The sequence below is a fragment of the Jaculus jaculus genome, chromosome 5 (genome assembly GCF_020740685.1).
Source record: "Jaculus jaculus isolate mJacJac1 chromosome 5, mJacJac1.mat.Y.cur, whole genome shotgun sequence".
NCBI lineage: Eukaryota > Metazoa > Chordata > Mammalia > Rodentia > Dipodidae > Jaculus > Jaculus jaculus.
In genome coordinates this window covers 165,535,539-165,556,800 of record NC_059106.1, presented here as the reverse complement: position 1 = coordinate 165,556,800, position 21,262 = coordinate 165,535,539, and the positions used below count along the sequence as shown (strand labels likewise).

The window sequence follows — 21,262 nt, the reverse complement described above, 5'->3', positions numbered from 1 at the left end:
CTCTCTGTTCACCAGCCTCGCCTCCCCTGGTCACGGGGCTGTCCATATTCTTGACTCTGACACGGGCTACATGGTCCCCTTCATCCACCAGGGGAGGGCACTTCCTGGCACACTGCCACCACTGGGGAGAGGGAGCCAGGCAGGGTTGTCTCCTCATGGGCCTCCTGTCCTAATAAGTGGTCACCTCCATAAATGAACTACCCATGGCTGTAGTTGCAATCAACTGCAAATAGGACAAATTTAGAAATATATGTAGAAGTAGAGCTATAATTCAGAATATTTAAAAACCTTTGTTGTTTTTGTTTGTTTTTTCCAACCTTCTTATTTGCCTCACATTACACACAGCAGTTCTTTAAATTGTTTGTTTTTTTTTTTCTATTGTGATTGTCTCCATTTTGCTTAAATTTTTTTTTTTTTTTTAAAGACAGGGTCTCATTCTTACAGTCCATGCTGGCCCGAAACTCACTATATAGACCAGGTTGTCTCAAAGTCACGGCAGTTCTCCTGCCTCAGCCTCCCAAGTGCTAGGCTTTATAGGCATGAGCCACCACACCTGACTAATTACTAATTTTGATCTTGCAGATTTAGGGGTACAGGGTGAGGAAGTGATATGTGCACATAACTGTGTTTTGAGCGAGTCAGGGTCCAGGGCACTTGCCATTCTGTAACAGAGCATTTGCCTCTCTGTAAACGTTTAATCTTTATTATCATGTGACAATCATATGAATTCACAAAGGACAGTGTGCTGTCCAGCACATGGGTCCATCCATACTGATCTTTCGTTTCTGCCTCCTCATCATGGCGTGACTGTCGCCTTTACTGCAAGGAAAGTGCCTGGTGGTGGGGAAGGCTGCCCGCCTGCCCGCGCTGTCTGTTCACCAGCCTCACCAACCCTGGTCGCTGGTTTTTCCGTGTTCCTGACACAGGCTGCATTGTCCCCTTCACCCACGCATCAGGGTTATTGTGATGAGGGTTATTGTGAGTGGTGGTCTCCCCACGGTTCTGGAGAACACCAGAACTCGCTCCCGTCATCACCTGACCTCTCAGCCACTCCTGCTGGCCTCCCGCAGTCACTGCCCACTGTGGGCCTATTACCCAGGTGGTAGCGGGAGGGATTGCCAAGGTGTGGGCCGAGTCAAGTCTACGTCTGGGCCCTGCCCCGGGGTGTAGAGGAGCCGAGGCCGGGATCTCAGTAGCCAGGCCTCACAGAGGTCACAACCATCCTTGCCAGTGTTGTGAGCTACTCTGCCAAGAAATGTAACAGGTTCAGTGGTACAAAGTCAAGTTGGTTGTATTGGTCAGTGTTTTCTGAAGAAATCAAATGAAGAGGTGGTATATATATTTTTTGTTCGATTTTATTTATTTGTTTGAGAGTGACAGAGAGAGAAAGAGGCAGATAGAGAGAGGGAGAGAGAATGGGCGCGCCAGGGCTTCCAGCCTCTGCAAACGAACTCCAGATACATGCCCCCCCTTGTGCAGCTGACTAACGTGAGTCCTGGGGAATCGAGCCTCCAACCCGGGTCTTTAGGCTTCACAGGCAAGTGCTTAACCGCTAAGCCGTCTGTCCAGCCCAAAGTTGTATATTTTTTTTGTTCAATTTTATTTATTTATTTGAGAGCAACAGACACAGAGAGAAACAGGCAGGTAGAGAGAGAGAGAGAGAGAGAGAGAGAGAGAGAGAGAGAGAGAGAGAGAGAATGGGTGCTCCAGGGCCTCCAGCCACTGCAAACGAACTCCAGACGTGTGCACCCCCTTGTGCATCTAGCTGGTGTGGGTCCTGGGGAATCTAGCTTCAAACCGGGGTCTTTAGGCTTCACAGGCAAGCGCTTAACCGCTAAGCTGTCTCTCCAGCCCAAAGTTGTATATTTTAAGGAACTGGCTTACAGGTCTATGGGCAATGAGTCTTTACTTGGATCTTCGAAACAGCCTGGAAACTGAGGCAGGAGCCAGTCTTTTCTAGAAGGCTTTCATCTGATTGGATCAGGCTACCCACATTATCTAGGGTCATTTCCTTTCCCTCCTATCTTTGATGTTAACCACATATATACAATACCCTCACTGTAGCACCTCAACTAGTGTTTGGTTGCACCACTGGGCACTGTGGCCAAATCGCCATGGAACACTGGCTATCCCTGGCATGGTCAATTAAGGTGGGCAAACAGGTGGGTTCCATATATTTTCATTCCCAGCAGGCAGGACAGCAGGTCCTCTGAGCCCACCTCCCTCCCCACAGAGCAGCCGTGTCTACACAGGGTCACGGTCGGTCACCAAGCAAGTCTGTAGCCACAGTTCTTCCAACATGAGGAATATTCCTAACCAGCACCATGCAGCCCCCCTTCTCAGTTGTTTCCCCTGTATATGGCCTTAGGGTGGTGGGGGGCAGTTGTACAACCCTTTCCCAGACTTCTTGTCTTCCTGAGTCTCTGGAACTTTCTTCCTGATCTCACCCCCCTGGAAGTAATGTTTCCGTTTCTAATTAACATACCCTTGGGTAGTTAGCTGGTCTCCTAACTGCCCCCAGATGTCATGCGAGTTCTTCATGTTTTCTGTGAATAGCTCGTGTGTGTGTGTGTGTGTGTGTGTGTGTGTGTGTGTGTGCGTGTGTGTGTGCGTGTGCTGCTGTTCCCTGTCTTGTGTCCAGCCACCTGTGGCCCGGGCTAGTGAAGCCCTGCTTTGAAAACTCAAAAAGGAAAAAAATTGAAGCGTCCCCTCTCCCTCTCTCTTTCATTCTCTTCACTTCCTCCCTCCTTCCCCCGCGTCCTTTCTCTCTTTCCTTGTGCTGGGGATGAAACTCAGGGGATTGTTCATACTACATAAGTGCACTGTCACCAAGATACATACAATCCTAGCCCAGCGTAAAGCTTTATAGATAGAAAAAGATCATAGCTGGGTGTGGTGGTGCATACCTTTAATCCCAGCACTCAGGAGGCAGAAATAGGAGGATCACTGTGAGTTCAAGGCCAATCTAGAACTACAGTGCATTCCAGATCAGTCTGGCTAGAGTGATACTCTACCTCAGACCAAAAAAAAAAAAAACAAAACAACAACAACAAAAAACCCATAAAAAGATCACGTAACAAATTTCATATGACTTTTATATGTGGATGGATAGATAAATGATGGATACATGGATGGATGGATAGGTAGGTAGGTAGGTAGGTAGGTAGGTAGATAGATAGATAGATAGATAGATGATGTCCTATTTTAAGTGTGTATGCACCTGAATGAATAAATCTTATTCTCCAATGAACAGCTATTATTTAAGTTTCTCATGGTTCTCAGGGCCTTAGCTGGGGTTAGGAGCATGGCCTCTCTTCTTCTCTCTTCTCTCTGAAGGGGAGGAGGTGGAGTGAACCCCAGCCTGCCTGCCCTTGAGGTGGCAGGGAGTCAGTTTATAAATGCCTCCTCAGAGGTGCAGACTTGCTGCTCCTACTGTGAGAATCCTCTTTGTTCCATCCTGAAAAGTAGCTTCCAGGACTGGGGAGGTGGCTTAGAGGTTAAAGGTGCCTGCTTGCAAAGCTGCCGACTCAGGATCGATTCCCCAGCGCCCATGTAAAGTCAGACGGGCATTTGCTTGCAGTGGCAAGAAATCCTGGTGTGCTCACGCATGCGCGCAAATAACTAAGTCCATAAATATAGTTTTGAAAAGTGGCTCCCACAAGCTAGGCTAAAGTGCTTACCCTGTAGGCAGTGAAGTGACCACTCTTTGAGAAAGTGCCAGGTCATTGTCACAGGCGTCCAGCGTCCTTGCTGTCTGGTCACCCTAGACGTGTCCTTCTCCATCCCCTGACTGCTTCTGTGCTTCCCTTTTGCAGGAGGAATTCTGAGGAAAGGCGCCAAGCTCTTCTTCCGCCGGAGACACCAGCAGAAAGACCCAGGCATGAGCCAGTCACACAATGACCTGGTATTCCTGCGGCAGCCAGAGGGCACGCGGAGGAAGGGCGCGACCTTCAGCCGGCTCCTCAACAAGAAGCTGCTCACCAGGCACAGAGGCAAAGCCACCATGAACGGAGCCCCCAGGGAGCCCTGCACGTAGCCTAAAAAGCTGGAGGGTGGGAACCACGATGGCTCTTTCAGGACATAAGGGGTCGGCTGGCATCACATACCCACTTGCCAAGCTTGGTCGCTCCCCGCCCCCTCAAAAAAACAACCAGGCTTTTAAAGGGAGAAAACAATCTATCTCCAGCCAGGAGGCTTCCCCAAAGAGGACTGAACCAGTCCAGTGGGAGACCGGCTGCCAGCAAAGGGCGGGTGTGAGGGGTTCATGTTAGCGCCTCCACACTCTGACAAGGGCTGCGTGTGGTCTGCATCTGGACCGCAGCACAAGGAAGAGATGTCCCTCTGGGCTGTCACTTATGAACGGGATGGTCACCTTACCTCACATGCTGCTTAAAATTAAAAAGTGCTCCTGGCCTTGGGGGTCTGGGGGTGGGGTGGAATATAGGCAGGATTTTTTTGTAATCCAGGAAGAAATTATGATAGGAATGGAAATGCTTTGCCAAGTATAGGAAGGCAGTCGCCTTGAACATTAGCCATAGAAGTTGGAAGCTTATGCAAACACTAAGTCAGTCCTATGCATCTTACGCTCAACACTTTTCCAAGTTGACCTGGAGCCTACTTGCAATTGACGGTGGATACCGTCAAATGTGGCTTCCTATCTTTTTCACGTTAGAGGCTGTCTGTACTCCTGGGTACACAAGTGCACCACAGGCCCATCAGAGGACATCAGGAGCAGTGAGCGACAGCTCATAGGACAGGACCACATACATATGGCTCTTGCCAGATATGGCCAACAGCCAAAACAAAGTGCTTGTAGAGCCGTCGAGGAAATCATTCTCCTTCTCAGGTGTCTATCTTAGGAATGGAAGCTTAATGACAAGTGGGCCAAACGTGCGTGCAGTTCTTTGTATGGACACTCCAAAATTCCACTGGGAACAGGGCGTCTGCGAAATTTTGGGGGTGACCTCGTTTGGTGTCCGATGGCAAAAATGATAAACCTGGCACCCAACTTTAAAGTATCTGTATCCATAGATCACTGTCCTGGGCATACCTGGCTCCGCGGGGTCACCTGCGGTCCCACAGCGCCCTGCTTCTGTTGATCGTGTTGAAGCCAGTGTGCCTGCTCAGGGGCTCTCACTGGGGTGAGGTGTTTGGACTGTTTGGTAACATTCGTTTTCCTCCTGTTTTAATGTTGAAAAGGCTGATAGGAAAATCTGACTTCTACCCTGGATGTGAAATTGAGTAAGCGCCTTCCCGTGGCCTCTTTGTTATTCCTTAAAAGCATGTATTTCCGGGGGAAAAGAGTCATTGATTGAGCAAAAATCTTCATAAGCCAAAGTTATAGGAATGTTTTACTTTTTTTTTCTTTCCTGTTTTTGAGGAACAGAGCAGAAAACTACAATAGAAATTTTACCTTTTTTGTGGCAATACTTGGGATTAATCCATGGGCCTTGAACATACTGGGCAGGCCCAAATCATCTGTCACATCCCTAGTCCTTTGGTCACTTTCTTAAAATTTTGAGACAGGGTTGCCCAGGCTGGCCTTGAACTCTCTCTAGCCAAGCAGGACTTGGATCTATGATCTTCCCACCTTAGCCTCCCAAGTGGCTGAGATTACAGGCCATTTACTTTCAAATAAACATTAGACCTTTTTTTGGGGGGGGGGGGCTAGATGTGGCACACACCTGTAATCCTGGCATTTAGAAGGCAGAGGCAGAAAGACTTTTAGCCAGCCTAGTTTACATAGTGAGACCCTTTCCCCATCTCTAAATAAATTTGATCAAGGAAAACCCTAAGGTGCTGTAGGATTCAGGTGACTTCAAAGTGGGTTTCCTAAGTCACACTTCGCTTTTGAAGATCACATACTCATGTTAATCACTGCAGTCACTGGGTTACTTTGAAGTGGGTCCCCAAAGCCAGTCAGCACATGCTGCGTTCTCACAGCTCTCTCGGGAATGGAGGTCACTTACACGCTCAGCTTTGCTTGAAGCGCAGCTGTCCTTTCAGGTGGCGTATAGATGGTGACATGCAAGAACTCTAACAGGCAATTGTAATGTCAGAAGTTCACGCTCTGTGATATCAGACATTTTCCATACAGGCTTAGTATCCCTTATCCAACATGCTTGGGGCTGGAAGTGTTTCAAATGAATTCTTTTCGATTTGGAATATTTGAAGTAGATGTTACCAGTTGAGCATCCCCAGTCCAAAATGCTCAGAAATAGGAAGCTTTTTGAACTATATAATGGACAGAATGTTTCAGGTTTGGGGACTTTGCGTGGGAAGTGCCTCCACCTACGTGGGTGTGATTGATGAGTTTGGTTTTGAAACTTAGGTTCAACATATTCAAGTATGAAGGTCAGAATTTTAGGTTGTACTTTTTCACTGTCAACAAAAAAAAAAGGCAAAAGGTTTTTAACTATCCTAGTCCCAAATAACCTCTTGAGCATCCCTTCCTGTGCCACACCCACGCCGAGGGCATTTCTCTCTCTGGACAAACGGGGCACGTCTCCATCCTTGGCTTTTCATTCCAAGAACACAGTGCCACAGATAGTTCAGGGGACATCGGAAGCAAACAGGTGGCCTCAAGGAGTGCCCTGTCCCCATACTGTGAACTCTCCTTTCCAGCTGTTTATCCATATCTGTTTTTTCACAGTGTAAGATATTTATGTTAAAGTGACTGTCATTAAAGGTAAAGCCTGATTAAGACTATGCACCAAACGCCAACAGCACTGGTGGCGAGGCTACCTCTGTTCCTTGACCTGCTCCGCACACTATGGTGGCTTCAGCTTTTGTCTTGGGGTCTTGGTGGAGCGCTGGCTTAAGAGCGACCCTTGTGAACACTAATATTGCTGTGTGTTTGAATCTGGAAGCCTATCTCGACTTGGGTAGAGTGAGTAGGGCACACTTCCCTATTGCTGTGATTAAGAATGTATACGGATGGAACAAGAGGTGTGTGTGTGTGTGTATATGCGTGTGTGTGCATTAATGTAGCAATAACAAAATGTGGGCTCTTTTCGCTCAGGTTGAAAACCTGCTGTGAGCAAAAGGGTTTAGACCGGCACTTTATTTTAATTTAAGTTCGAAACCAGCCCTGCTTCCTGGCTACCGTGACCGGGCCGTTCACTGCTGCCCAGTTACAGATCAGGTATCTTGTCAAAAACTTTTTTTCTTGGGTCTCACTTCTCAAGCAGAAAGGGAAAGATTTTACTGCTGCCACCCAACGCATTGCTGTCTGGGTAATAAACTTGGGGCTTTGGTCTTGAACTCTTGGAGAACAAGTTGCTGGATACTGGAAGTCAAAATGTGCATCTGTTACACAGAAACAGGTCTGGATACCGACCCGGACGCCACCACGTGCTCTCTCCACTGCCCCAGACCAGCTAAGAATTAGTCACCAAAACACCCTCATAGGGACACGGCAACCAAAGCACCCTTCCAGGGACATGGACACCATCAAACCCAAAGAACAAGCCCAGATCGCCTCTGGTTTTTTATGTAAGACATCCTTGTTTGATGTGTAAAATTTGGAAACAGTGAGCAATGATTTGCTCTGCTGACCACAGGGTCGTGGCACATGGCTTCTCCCGGGGGCTTGTTGCCCAAGCACCTCCACCCACCAGGTCAGATAAAACCCATACTGCAGGTGTGTGCCAAGGGCTGGCATGGTGGCATGTGGTGATGGGGGTCCACGACAATGATTGTATTCCTCGGTGGCACTTTAGAAGCAGGCGTCACCCTACATGAACTGTGCCCTCAGCCCTGTGTTCCTTCCTCTGAAGATACGTGGCTAGAACCTTACCAGGCTCAAGAAATAAATGTGCCCACGGAACACCTTGGACCAAGTTGTTTTTGCTGCGTCCTGTGTTGTCCAGAGAGATTCTCTGATGTCCAAATCCCAGCCAACTCTGTCCCTCTGCCGTCATTCCTGGCTACAGCACTGTCCCTGCACGGTCTGTGTGGGCGACCATCCAGGCTAAGGACTTCAGTCCTTTACTGTAGGAATTTAGCAGCTGCAGTGGTCTCCGAGGGAAGGGTGAGCTGTTGGAGTTGCAAGCCAGGGACAGCAGGGCCTAGGATGGCCCATGGGATGCCCCCTTATGCAGGTCAGGGCTGGAAGGAATCAAGAATGTGTCACCTGTTGGGGGTTGCCGCAGGTCCCCACATGATTCACGAGGACCTGAGAGTGCTGCCTGGGAGGAGAGGCAGGGAAAACGTTCCTCAGCCCATGGGGTCCTATAGTCAGTGCCCCCCCCCAATGGCACAGGTGGGGGCAGAGGGGACAGGTGCCTGGTCTATAGGCAAACATATCCTGTGCCACCTGTTGCAGCTGCTTTGACCCCTCCGTGGTTATCGGTTTCTATGGTTTCCTTGGGACTCATTCCCCCATGACGTGCGTTTGGAGACCTGCTTACTGGAGGATTCCAGGTCCTGCCCCTAAATGCCCCTCACTCTTCGGCCCTGTTATCCTGTGTGTGTAGGTGACCCGTTACTGACACTTGCCCTTGAGAACAAGTCATGCTTTGCATGGAGGTGACATCTGCTGTGGAGAGGCCTCACCTCTTCGGGAACAGCCATGTCCCGGTTCTGACCCCAGATCCTTGTCTCTGCATGGACAGCCACGTTCCCTGGTCCAAGCCCAGATCCTCAGCTGAGTTCAGTGCATAGGACATAGTGACAATGGCCATGCCTGTGTCTGGGACGAGAGTGTGTTAGGATGGGGAGAAGTGGGACCGCAGGCTCCTGTGGACCAGTGGGATCTCTTTTGTGTTGACATCTCAAGAGGAGACCAGAAAGCCAGGCTGGTCATAATGTACCAGCTTTCCAAAATGATTGCTACTCACTCCGTGGGGTGTTTGAAGCCAGAGGAAACCAGTACAAAGTGAGATGTCAGAAGGCAGTTTTCTTCAAAATAGTCGTTTTCTTATCCTTGTATTTTTAAAAATCGTTTATTTATTTGAGAGAAAGAGGTGGGGATGAGGGGGAGAGGACAGGTGCACCAGGGCCTCCAGCCACATCAAACAAACTCCAGATGCATGTGCCACTTCATGCATGTGGCTTTATGTGGTTACTGGGGAAGTGAGTTCAGGTCGTTAGGTTTTGCAGGCAAGCGCCTTAACTGCCGGGCCATCTCTGCAGCCCCATGATCTTTGTATTTGGTAGATCAAGATGATTTGGGGCTGGAGAGATGGTTCAGTTTCCTGCACAAGCACAAAGGCCTGAGACCACTGAGTTTTATGCCCAGAACCCACACAAGCAGCTGGGCACAGCCATGCACATCTAAAGTCTTAGCTCTTCTGGGAGCAGGGACTGGATACCTAGAGGATCACTGGGGTTCAGAACCGGTGAAGAGACTCTGTCTCAAGGACACAAGGTAGGCAGTGGGGGGGGGGGTACCAGCATTCTCCTCCAATTCCCACACCTGCAGTGCACCAGCACACACGTGCACCCCACCCTTGACACCCACTACACGCATGGACAAACAAAGCCTTAAAAATGATTTCAGTGCAATGTTTTCGTTGTTGCTGTTCACTGTGAATGCTTTCTCAGACACTCAAGAAACCACGTGTTTCCTTTCTGTGACGTTATATGCCCCTCATTTTTCTGTTGTGTGCTATCTTACTGATTCATAAAACCTCTCATATATGGTGAAGGAGTCCTGTGTGGTTCAGATTATTGTATGCATGTGTGTGTGGGGGGGGGTGGGGAGTGGTCACAGGAAAGCTTCACAGTCATGCTTAGGAAAACCATGTGCCTTTTCTGACATAGGGTCCCTCACTGGCCTGCAGCTCATCGATTAGGCTAGACTGGCTGGCCAGTGTGCCCCACAGTGCCTCCCAAAGCTGCCCCCCCCCCCAGGGCAGGCATTACAGGAGCATGCTCCTGCACCCAGCATTTCGACAAGGGTGCGTGAGGTTGGACTCAGGTCCTTGTGCTTTGCCAGCCAAGCGCTTTACTGTTTCCTCAGCCCTCGAATCATTTTCCCATTGCTGCCTCAGTTCATTCTCTGCTTTAAGAATGGAGGTTTACAAAAATGAACATAGCAGTTTGCCTCTGAGTCTGAGAAGCCAGAGATGAAAAGATAGCCGGGACCCTACCATTTTAAATATTTTGTGATCCCCCCACATTTGGTAATAGGTGGGGGCAAGAAGTAAAGAAGTCTCCAGGGCTGGGGAGATGGGAGGAGGCGGAGCCTCCCGGGTAGAACAGGTTGCTCTGTGGTCACACTTTCCTCCGGGCTCACATGCTCGTGAACTGGACTCATGGTCCACGTGGCCATGTTCGGATCCTAGCTCCGGTCCATGCCAGCCAGCTGTTAAGCTTGGATGATTTATAAAATGAATCAGATAGCCAAGAATGGCAGCATGTCCGTCAGCTATTCAGAAATCATGACTGCGCAATATCCCTGAGGTGCTTTAGAGGAAAACTCCACCCTGGTCTAAGACCACCCCATGTTCCCTGCAGCCATGGGAAGACAAAAAAAGAGGGGGCTGGAGGGATGGCTTAACAGTTAAGGCATTTGTCTGCAAAGCCAAAGGACTCAGGTTCTACTCCCCAAGACTCACGTAAGCCAGATGCACAAGGGGACACACGCATCTGGAGTTTGTTTACAGTGGCTGGAGCCCTGGCGTGCCCATTCTCTCTCCCTCTCTTTCTCTGTCAACTAAATAAATATTTTTTAAAAGAAAAAGGAAAGAAAAGAAAGGAAAAGAAAAGAAAAAGCAACTTCCCTAGAGTGAGGACGCTGGATTCTGCCACGTGGGTCCCACCTCTGCCAAGGCTGCATCCCCAAGGCCTCCAGCATCCTGCACCACGCACACTGCCCTGATTCTACAACTCTGTGGTCCTCCTCACCCTTTGCTTGTTCCCCATCAGTCCCAGTTTCACTGCTTCTCTAAGCATTTCTCAGCAGCGAGGTGTTCCCCGAAGCCTTTCTGTCCCTGCAGCTTCCTGGTCCAGGCAGCCCCTTCCGCTAGCTCTCTCATCTACGCATCGCATCCCACTGGCTCCTTCCTCAACGGGGCAGTTTCCCCAATCCATGCATGTTGGCTGCCTCGAGTCCACGTACCCGTCCCTCCAGTTTGGACCCCAAACTGTGGAGACCAGTGAGTGAACTGGAGGGACATCGTGTTTCTCCTAGTCCATGCCCACACAGCCAGACCACTTGCTTCTCTGGGTCCATGCAGCCAGTTTCCCTGGTCCACGTGCTACATCTCCCCCGTGCACATAGCTCGCCCAGGTCCATACAGACCACTTCCCTAGTCTAAACCCGGTCCTCCAGCTCCCTGGTCCACATGCGCGGTGAACTCAGCCAGCTGGTCCATGCACCCTCGTCCCCCTCAGCTCCCCAGTCCACAGTCCCAGCGTCTCTAGCTCTCTGGTCCTTGCACAAACCCTCACAGAACCCAGGTCTATGCAACCTGCTCACCCAGTCCACGCTGCCCTTCCCTGGTCCACGTACCCTGTCCCCCCAGCTCTTCCGTGTCCAGTCTCAGCTCCCTGACTTCTGCAGCACACACTTCACCCCCGCTCCACCGGTCACGCAACCTGTCCCCAAGCACACTGTCCATGCAGCCTGTCCCCCAGAAACCCGGTCTACACATCCTGTCCCCCAGCACCCCCACCCCGTCCACACACCCTGTCCCCCAGGACGCGATGTGTGGATTTGGTGAGTTGTTATTAATATTTATTTATTTGTAAGCAGAGAGAGAGAGACAGAGTGCGTGTGTATGTGTGTCAGGCCCTGGGGGCGGGGCATGAGAGCACCCCACTGGGCCTGTCTCTTTACAGGTCACCCAGACCCACTGCCTGGGTTTTCTCCACACACAAGGGTCCAGTCCTCCCCTGCGGACTCCACTGCCCGCAAGGTACGGCCTGTGATACTGCTCAAAGGCTGGCTTGGATGTCCACTTCTCTTTCTTTCTTAGGTGAAATCACATGCATTATATTAGCATCTCGCTATACAGCCTATGTATACAGAGCTTTCCAAACCTTAGCCTCTCTTATCCCTTTCCTATTCCCCAGGTGGCCTGACCTCGGGTCTTTGCTTTCCTGAGGCCCTTCACCTCTGCCTAGACCAGACTTTCAACTTTGGTCTTGTAATTTCACTTGTGGCAGGTGAAGTCTTGTGGTCGCATACTCTGTTCCCATCCCACTGCTCCCCAATGCAAGTTTCTTAAATCAATGTACACAATGCTAACATTGAAAACACTGGCTGCTTAAATGAATTTATTAAGGCATTTCTAGCATACTCTTATTTGGATGGCTGGTTGACATTTTTTTAAAGCAGGGTCTACACATCCTGACCCCAGCACCCTGTCCATGCATCCTGTTCCCCTGTACCCCATCCACGCAGCCTGTCTCCCAGAACCCCGTCCACACATCCTGTCCCCCAGCACCCCGTCCACGCATTCTGTCCCCCAGCATCCCGTCCACTCATTCTATCCCCCAGAACTCTGATCTATGAATTCTGTCCCCCAATACCCCGTCAACGCATCCTGCCTCCAGTACTCCGTCCACGCATCCTGTCCCCCCGAACGCCGGTCTATGCATCCTGACCTCAGCACCCCATCCACGCATCCTGTCCCCCAGAACCCCGTCCACGAATCCTGTCCCCCAGAACCCCGTCCACGCATCCTATCCCCCAGTACTCCGTCCACGCATGCTGTCCCCCAGCACCCCGTCCATGCAGCCTGTCCCCCAGAGGCCCGTCCACGCATTCTGTCCCCTTGCACCCCGTCCACGTAGCCAACCCCCCGCTCCCCGGCCCACGCACCTCGTTCCCCCAGCTGCCGGGTCCACGCGGCCCGTCCCCCTGCCCGCGCCCCGCCCGCACCGGGCTGCGCACTACAACTCCCACGATGCCGCGCCGCCGCCCCCCGGCTTCCGGTGCTGCGCAGTTTCCGGAGCGGATCGCAACCCGGAGTCCGGATCCGATCCCGCTCAGCACTTTACAAAGGCAGGTAAAGCCCCAGGCCCGCGCCCGCCGCCCGCCGCGCCCCGCCCCGCCCCGCCGCGCCGCGCGCCCCGGCCCGCGCCCGCCCGCCCGCCGCCGCCGCCGCCCTCGCCCCGCCGCCCCGCGGCGCCCGCCCGCCCGCCCGCCCGGTCCAGCCGCCATGCCGACTGTTCTTTGTTACATTCGCCGGCCGCGGCCGCCGGGGGCGATCGGAGTCAAAACCCGGCTGGATTTCCGGAGCCGCTCCGGGATCGCCCTGCGCGTCCGCCCGCCAGCCCGCCCGCCGGCTCCCCGCAGCCTCGGGCGCTCCCGCTCGGCCCGGGCTCCTCCGCCCGTCGCGGGGCCCGGCGGGCCGGGTCCGCCGCCCATGGCCCGGCGCCCACGTAGGGCCCGGCGCCTGCGGTCCACTTCGGGGCCTCCGGGGTCCGGCCCCGACCCCGCGACGCCCCCCCTGCGCTCGGCAGGACGGGCCCATCTCCAGGCTTGGCGGACCCCTTTGCCCAGCCCTCCCCCCCACCCCCATGCCCGGGGCCCAGCGCCCTTCACGTGCCCAGGGCCCAGCAACCCTACGGGCTGCCGGTGTGGAGCCAATTCCCGGCTCCCGGGCTGCTGATGGCCTCGGCCATGCCCCTTGGCCCCGTGTATGGACACGGCCCAGGGAAGACCCTTGCCCCCCCCTCCCCAACGCCCTTTTGCGTTAGGAAAGCAAGGGGTTGGGCGGTGCCCCCCCCCCCAAGCTCCCAGACGCTTTTTACTTTTCTACATCTTTTGGTGGCCGAGGGATGGCAGTGAAAAGACTTCTTCCAATGGGAAGAGGATGGTCAGGTGGGGGACAAGGAGCAGGTGTGGCCTCTACGCTTTGAGAGGACAGACATTAAGACACCACCTCCCTGGCGGGTTAGGCAGTGCACACTTACCCCAGCTCGGCCCTTCGTGCAGTGGACTGGGAGCCTCTTCACACATGCTCAGAACCGGTCTCCTGCCTCCTGGGGGAGGGGGGGGGTTTAAAATGGTCCAGGGGAGTGTGTGATCTGAAGACACGTGGGCTTGTGCCTGAATTTAAAGCTGTCAATGTTCCTTTGAAAAACGCATTTGCTAAGAGCCACTTCCGCCCCCCCCCCCATTCAGGAGGGCCCTCTGAGATCCTAAAGGTGTTTTCAGGCAGAAAAGTCAAGGACTGCCCTAAAGAGCCACAGGGACCCGTCTCTGCACACACAGTGCGTGATGCAAACACAGTTTTCATTAGGGACGTGATCCCCCTGCACACCCCGACCGTATTTTGTTTCGAACCTTGCTGGTGTCACATTCTCTACATTTTCCATGCTCCACTCTGGCTTCCCAGGTTTTCCCTGAAATCACTGCCTCACAGCCAAGGGTGAAGAAATAATAGAACTACAGATTGGATTTTCAAAGCTAAGGAGCGCTGTATGGAGTTTATTTTTCTTTTGATGTCCACAGTTCATGCATCTGCAAAAAAAAAAAAAAAAAAAAGTTCCAATTTGGAAGCACAAAGGGTAGTTAGTTCTCCACAAGACACATTCAAAATCAAGCACAGGTAGACATGGTGGGAAACGCTTGTCATCCCAGCCCTTGGGAGGCTGAAGCAGAAGGTTCTTGAGGTCCGCCTGGGCTAAAATAGTGAGTCCAAGGTCAACTAAGACCTTGCCTTAGAAACAAACGAACCGAAAACACGAGGCTAAATAGTGTCTCTTGGAATGATCGTTGAGAAGGAGCTCTGTTCCCATAGAATGTGGTTTTCAGGCCATTTCTTTCCCCCAGTATGGTTATCCGTGCAGAAGTTGGGGGACACACTGCTGTCTTGTACACTTTAGAGGAGACTGAAAACTGACCGCGAGCTATGACTTAAAAGCATCGCAGACTCAGTTTCTCATCTGCCATGTGTGCGTGCCACCTGCCCGGTGTCATTGTGGGCCCGTCGCTTACGCAGCCCTTCATTTACGTGGTGAATGCATATTGGGTATTGAATACCCGTGCTCAGGCAGGTGCAGGAGGCCGTGTAGACCGTAAGCGATGAAGCTATCAGACAAGAGCGGTAAGGCATGAAGGAAGGCAGGCAGCTGGGTGGACGGAAGTGGGCACCCTTAGCTGGGACCACAACAGCCTGTGTCTGCAGTTGGGTGGGACCAGTGCTGTGATGGAAACTAGCCTGCGTGTGGAGAGCAAAGTGGGCTGGTACATGGTGAGAGCTGAGGTCCTGGGTAGGAACGAGCTTGGCTCTTGGGCCCAGGTGAGGAGGTAGCAGGGCTGTGCGGCTTCTGTACTGAGTACCATGAGGACGCCGCGGAGGCTTTGAGCAGGGTTGGAGCAGTGCCTCGGTCCTTTAAGCTGAGCCTGCGGATGCCTTGGGGAATCTGGACACCACAGAAATACAGAACCCAAGAGGATTTGCCCCAAATCGGAGTATAGGCACTGGGGAGCTGGTTGGGCCACCGGAGGTGCTGCTTAGTGAGGAGCCCATGCAGCTGGCCCCAGAGGCCCTGCACCTTTCTGGGTAGGGATGGGGGCCGGGCTTGTCCAGTGAGAGCTAGGGGCATGGCTGGGATCTACCTTTCTACTGGCCTCCAGGGGTTCCTCCTAGGGAAGGAGCCCTGTCAAAGACAACAGATCTCAGGCTGGAGAGATGGCTTGGTGTTTAAGACATTTGCCTGCAAAGCCAAAGGACCCAGGTTTGATTCCACCTATGTTAGCCAGATGCACAGGGTGACACATGCGTCTGGAGTTCATTTGCATTAGCTAGAGGCCCTGGTGTTCCCATTCTCTCTCTCTGTCTCTCTCTCACCCTCTCTTTCTCAATCTCTGCCTTTCTCTCAAATAGATAAATAAGTAAAAATTTAAAAAAATTTAAAGTAAGAGATCTCAACCTCTGACATCCTCCCAAGCCCGGTGTCACCACTGCCCTTGGGAATTGAGTGACTTGGTCCACAGGTTTAGGGGGACTTCACTGTAGGTGTGCAACCCTCTGCCACTTACAGGACCCGCCCACCTTGTAACTGGGAATTGGTCTGCTAGAAACTAAGGTTAAGCGTGAGACCCTGCTGTGTCCTGCCTTCCAAAGCCTCCATCTCCTCACCTGTGTGGACATCACTCGGCTCCTATGCTGGGAAGGAGAGAAGCCAGGGTGGTGAACTATTGGGGAATAGTATGCCCCGTGTGCTTTCTTTTAAACTTAAAAAAAAAATAATTTAAAAAATTATTTATTTGAGAGCAACGGACAGAGAAAAAGAGGCAGAGAGAGAATGGGCACATAAGGGCCTCCAGCCACTGCAAACGAACTCCAGACACATGCGCCCCCTTGTGCATATGGCTTATGTGGGTCCTGGGGAATCGAGCCTCCAACTGGGGTCCTTAGGCTTGACGGGCAAGCGCTTAACGGCTAAGCCATCTCTCCAGCCCGCGTGTGTTTACTTGAACCTAGCTGTTCTATGAGGTGATTAGTTCTCTTAAGGGTAAACCTGTTTCTGGTTGCGGGGTAGAGGCCCAGTGCATGGAGCAATAACTCACCGGGAAGAAACAAGCACAGCCCGTGTTCCTATGGAGTCGAGTCTGATTCAATGTATAGACATACTTGTGTTGCGAGGAGTTTCGCCAAAGGCGTCAGGAGAGCAATTCCAAGTGGGAACGGTTAATGGATGGTTTGGGATTCTCTGGAGAGGAAGCTGGAGGGCATGGCGAAGAGGCGGGGTCAGCGTGCTGGTGCCCAAGGAGGAGCTGGTCCCCGTGAGGGGGAGGACGGGTCATCCCGTCGGAGGCCTTAGATTTTAATAGATGCATTTACAGGAGTGACATCCACTTTTATTTTAGAGGTCCGTATTTGCAGTCTGCTGGAACGCACATCCCTTACACCTCTCTAAACTAGGCATGAGCAGGTAAGCCGGCCTCTGAAGTGGAGGCTGATGGAGCACTTTAGATGAGCCTGGCTGAGGGCTTGCTGTGCCTGGTATCAGCTACCAGGTGGCCGCAGAGATGGACCTGGACCTGGGAAGGGACAAGGGCCGTGCCAGGATGCTGCCTTACAGGTGGCTTTCAGGTTGGGTATGTGCCAAGCCCAGAGGGAGAGAGGGCCAAAGAACCTCCTGGACTGTCCCACTGCCAATCTGCTTCAAGCTGCGCAGAGTCTCGACCAGCAAAGGGACACCAGGCAGGAGACTGACCCCTGAGGAAAGGGGGATAGTTGAGTTGTTGATGGGGGTGAGTGGCGGGGGTGTCCTGTGAGTCCTTCAGTGAAGCCAGGCACAGAGTCTCTCCAGAGCCGTCAGGAGGCAAGGAAGCCAGCTGTTCTCCCCGGGCTTTTATAGTAGAGGGAGGCAGACAAAAGTCGTCATGATGGGGGGGGGGGGCAGGGTGACCTCCAGGTGAACCCCGTTTGTTTGTTTCAGTGTGTGAGCTCTGGGTGTTCTTAGACGCTTCGGGGACTGTGTCCAGGGCAAAGTTGGGTGGTGTCTACGCGGTGTGTGGCAGTCATAGACCAAGGGGATTTATGAGAGGAGGGCTGGCTGTTTGATGGATGGGGGACAGGCTTTCTGGATTAGCCTGTTTGCCAGACTGGATAATGGATGAAGAATTGGACTGTATTTCCTGCAGTCGGGAGGCTGGGAGACCAGAGCCCGGTGCTGGCCTCCTGCCATGCCACATCATCGCACTCACGCGGAGCGAGCCTCCCCGGGGATGGATGGAGGGGGGTGGTTTGCTATGCAATTCCCTCCCAGCCCCAGGCTGTTCTTGAGGGTGGTGTCTTGTGGCCCAGTCACTTCTCAGATCCACCCGCTTCCTAAAACTGTCACAGTGGCTCCCGTATCTCAGCCTGAGCTGCAGAGGCCACATGCGTCTCCCAGCTGTTGTGGGAAAGGAGAGAGCGCAGGGCTCTGAAGGCTGGGAAGCAGGAAGAGGACAGTGGGGTTCAGGAGGAGGAGGAGGAGGGGCTCTTCGGAGGCCCTGCATCCTCCTCCAACCTCAGTCACATCCCGAGAAGCTGCTGCCATCTGCCCCCAAGGTGATGCTTTGAGCTTCACTTATCTGACCCGGAGCCTGGAGCGCTTGCAGACGCTGTTTTCTCGGTGCCGAGATACCAATGCCCGGCTCCATTTGACCTGTTGTCCTGGCCAGCACGGTCCAGGTCTCCCATCACAGGCCTTACGGCCGAGCAAGTGTCCGTGTCACCAGGAAGCCTTGGCTGCGTGATGTGGCTGAAGGCAGCGCGCTGGGCACCGAGTACGTGTTGAGTCCTGGGTGGCGTGGAAGTCTGCTAGAGTGACCCGGTTGCACTTTGGCCAATTGTCCTCTGAAGAGAAGACTGAAACTTCTGTGACAAGTGCCCTCCTTCAATTATTTTGTTTTGTTTTGAGAGAAGATCTTACAGTGTAGCCTTGGCTGGCCTAGAACCTGCCACTTGAGTGCTGGGATTACAGGTGTGCGCGGTAAAGGAGAGTGTGCCCTGTGTGTAGTGGCTGTTGAGGCCTTTGGCATTTTATAAGTGTAATAAGCACATATGGTAGTTGGTGGTGGGGAGTTTGCTTTAAAAAAAATTCAGAGAGAGAGAGAGAGAGAGAGAGAGAGAATTGGTGTGTCAAGGCCTCTAGCCACTGCACATGAACTGCAGATGCATGTGCCCCCTTGTGCATCTGGCTTACGTGGGTCCTGGGGAATCGAACCAGGATCCTTTGGCTTTGCAGGCAAATGCCTTAACCACTAAGCCATCTGTTCAGCCCATCAGTTTCCATTTCTTTGGCTTCAGAGTCCGACTCCCTAACCGCTAAGCCATTGGCCCTTTCCATAGTTTCCATTTCTTCATGGAGGACTCTATACCTTTCCTGTGCCTGCACGAAGTCCCTTATAGAACTTCTTCAGAACCAGAAGTGAAAATCAGTATAAGAGAACACAGAAGAACACGGGTGCCAGACAGGCCACAAGGTGACAGGTGCTCAAGCAGACCTCCTGGGGGCTGTGGGCGGGGGGGGGGGGGGACTTGTACACAGGCACCTTGCTGAGATGAGCAGCACTGACCAGAAGCTGAAGGCAGTATTTTGTCCCCAACATCAGGTGCTCCGAGTGAGACATGCTGGTGTCCAGGTGGCCAGCTGTGGCACCAGCCCTGTGGATGTTCGCCAAAGGCTCACCCACATGGCTTCCCAGGGAAGCTTGGAGTGCTCCCAGGGGACAGACCCGGGAAGTGAAGTGATGGGGCTCAGGAAACCAGCACCCCACTGAAGCAAAGCAAGGTCCCAGTGCCAGGCCCAGCGTGGGACCTAAGGTCAATGGAGAGGAAGGGGCTCCAGGAAACAGCTGAATAGCCCACTTCACTGGCTTGACCAGGAGAAGGTGTGGAGTAGATGAGAGCCCGGCGGAGGCGGAAGCGTGGAGCCCTGGCTTCCTTTCCTCCCTCAGCTGCAGATGCTGCATGTCACTGTGTCCCACAGCAAACCCTGGGCATAGTCAGCAAAAGAGCACATGCCAGCCGCTCAGCATGTGCCCCATAGTACACGGCACCACAAGGCAGGTTTGGGTCTGCATGCATATAACACATGTAAAGTGTCCATGCGAGAGCTCCAAGCCGTATTTGTTCCCAAGAACTAAGCAAATATGAAAAGGTAACTTTAAAAAGGTTGTGCTCAGCAGGACATGGTGATAAACGCCTTTACTCCTAGCCCTTGTGAGGCTGAGGTTGAAGAACCACCATGAGGTCAAGGCCAGCTTGTGGATACAGAGTGAGTTCCCGGTTAGCCTGGGCTACGCTGAGACCCTGCCTTAAAAAAAAATCAACCAGCCATCCAAATAAGAGTATGCTAGAAATGCCTTAATAAATTCATTTAAGCAGCCAGTGTTTTCAATGTTAGCATTGTGTACATTGATTTAAGGAAACCTGTATTGGGGAGCAAGGAGATGGGAACAGAGTATGCGACCACAAGACTTCACCTGCCACACAACAAGTGAAATTACAAGACCAAAGTTGAAAGTCTGGTGTAGGCAGAGGTGAAGGGCCTCAGGAAAGCAAAGACCCGAGGTCAGGCCACCTGGGGAATAGGAAAGGGATAAGAGAGGCTAAGGTTTAGAAAGCTCTGTATACATAGGCTGTATAGCGAGATGCTAATATAATGCATGTGATTTCACCTAAGAAAAAAGAGAAGTGGACATCCAAGCCAGCCTTTGAGCAGTATCACAGGCCGTACCGTGCGGGCAGTGGAGTCCGCAGGGGAGGACTGGACCCTTGTGTATGGAGAAAACCCAGGCAGTGGGTCTGGGTGACCTGGAAAGGGACAGGCCCAGTGGGGTGCTCTCATGCCCTGCCCCTAGATCCTGACACACATACCCAAGTACACTCTCTCTATGCTTACAAATAAATAAATATTAAAAAAAAAACCCCACCAAATCCACACAGCTGTTTCCATCCTTACCGCTCTGCTGGAGGGCAAGGCTGGGGCCTCGGGGCTAGGCTGCCTTTGAGGTACAGGCGAGTGGCAAGGGCTCCCAGGGGAAGGACTCCCCAGGTCTCTGGGTGTCTAAAACCAGACCCGAGCAGATTCCCTTCCTCCTCCCACTCTGCTTCTGACGAGCTTTGCTGGCCTGTGTTCCCCTGGGACCTAACTAGTTTGGGGGCCTCTTGAGACCTGTTGTTCTTGCAGGAGCCTGTGAACCGAGCGGAGCTGGTAGGCGCTCTGGGCTCCCGCCGTGGTGTGTGATGGGATACGGTGCACAGGTCTTCAGGCTGGGGGACGCGTCAGTGACTCGTTAGATCAGTCGCCCCGCCCTGCCCCCACCCCATCCCAGTGCTGTTTCTACTTTTTTGTTACATTTTTTTTTATCCTAAATGTCCCCCAAAAGCTCATGTTTTGAAGGTGTGGCTCCCAGGTGATGGAGCCATTGGGAGGTGGTTGAACCTGTTGGAGGCGGAGCCCAGTGGGAGAAGTGAGGTCATCAGAGAAGGGGACATTTGCTTCCTGGCCACTTGTCCCCACTGTGCCCTTCTGCCTCTCACAGGCCCCATACAGCAGAACCAACCACCATGGGCCCAAACGAGCTTTTCTCCCTGCAAGTGAATGATTACCAGTGTTTTGTCACAGCATGGGAGAGACTGACATTGTCCCTCTTTGCCTTCTGCTCAGTGACCAGCCACGGCCCTCAATCCCAGGAGCCCACCTGTCCATCTGCCTTGCGTCTGGGGACCAGAGGCAGAGATGTGGACTGAGTTGGTCTTGCTGGGCCTGTGAGCTGGCTTCCAGGTTAGCCAGGAACACCGATTCCTAGATTCCAGGAGAAGAGAATGTGTGGCTGTGTTTGAGAGGTGGGGGCAATTGT

The 21,262-nt window shown here is 52.6% G+C and overlaps 2 protein-coding genes across 4 annotated transcripts in view; both read left to right on the top strand.

Moving 5' to 3' along the window:
• C2cd2 (C2 calcium dependent domain containing 2) overlaps positions 1–9,649 on the top strand; it is a 72,335-nt gene extending 62,686 nt beyond the window's left edge. Inside the window, exon 14 of one of the 2 annotated variants that reach the window (XM_045149242.1) lies at positions 3,816–9,649. In XM_045149242.1, the coding sequence (XP_045005177.1) occupies positions 3,816–4,036 (221 nt within the window). In that variant the 3' untranslated portion in view covers positions 4,037–9,649. The remainder of the gene's footprint in view (positions 1–3,815) is intronic. The other variant, XM_045149244.1, reaches the window with a different exon arrangement.
• A 3,258-nt stretch (positions 9,650–12,907) lies between these two features.
• Prdm15 (PR/SET domain 15) overlaps positions 12,908–21,262 on the top strand; it is a 68,827-nt gene continuing 60,472 nt past the window's right edge. The window contains exon 1 of one of the 2 annotated variants that reach the window (XM_045150493.1): positions 12,908–12,955. The gene's annotated coding sequence lies outside the window, so the exon portion shown is untranslated. Of the gene's footprint in view, positions 12,960–21,262 lie in introns of both variants that reach the window. The other variant, XM_045150492.1, reaches the window with a different exon arrangement.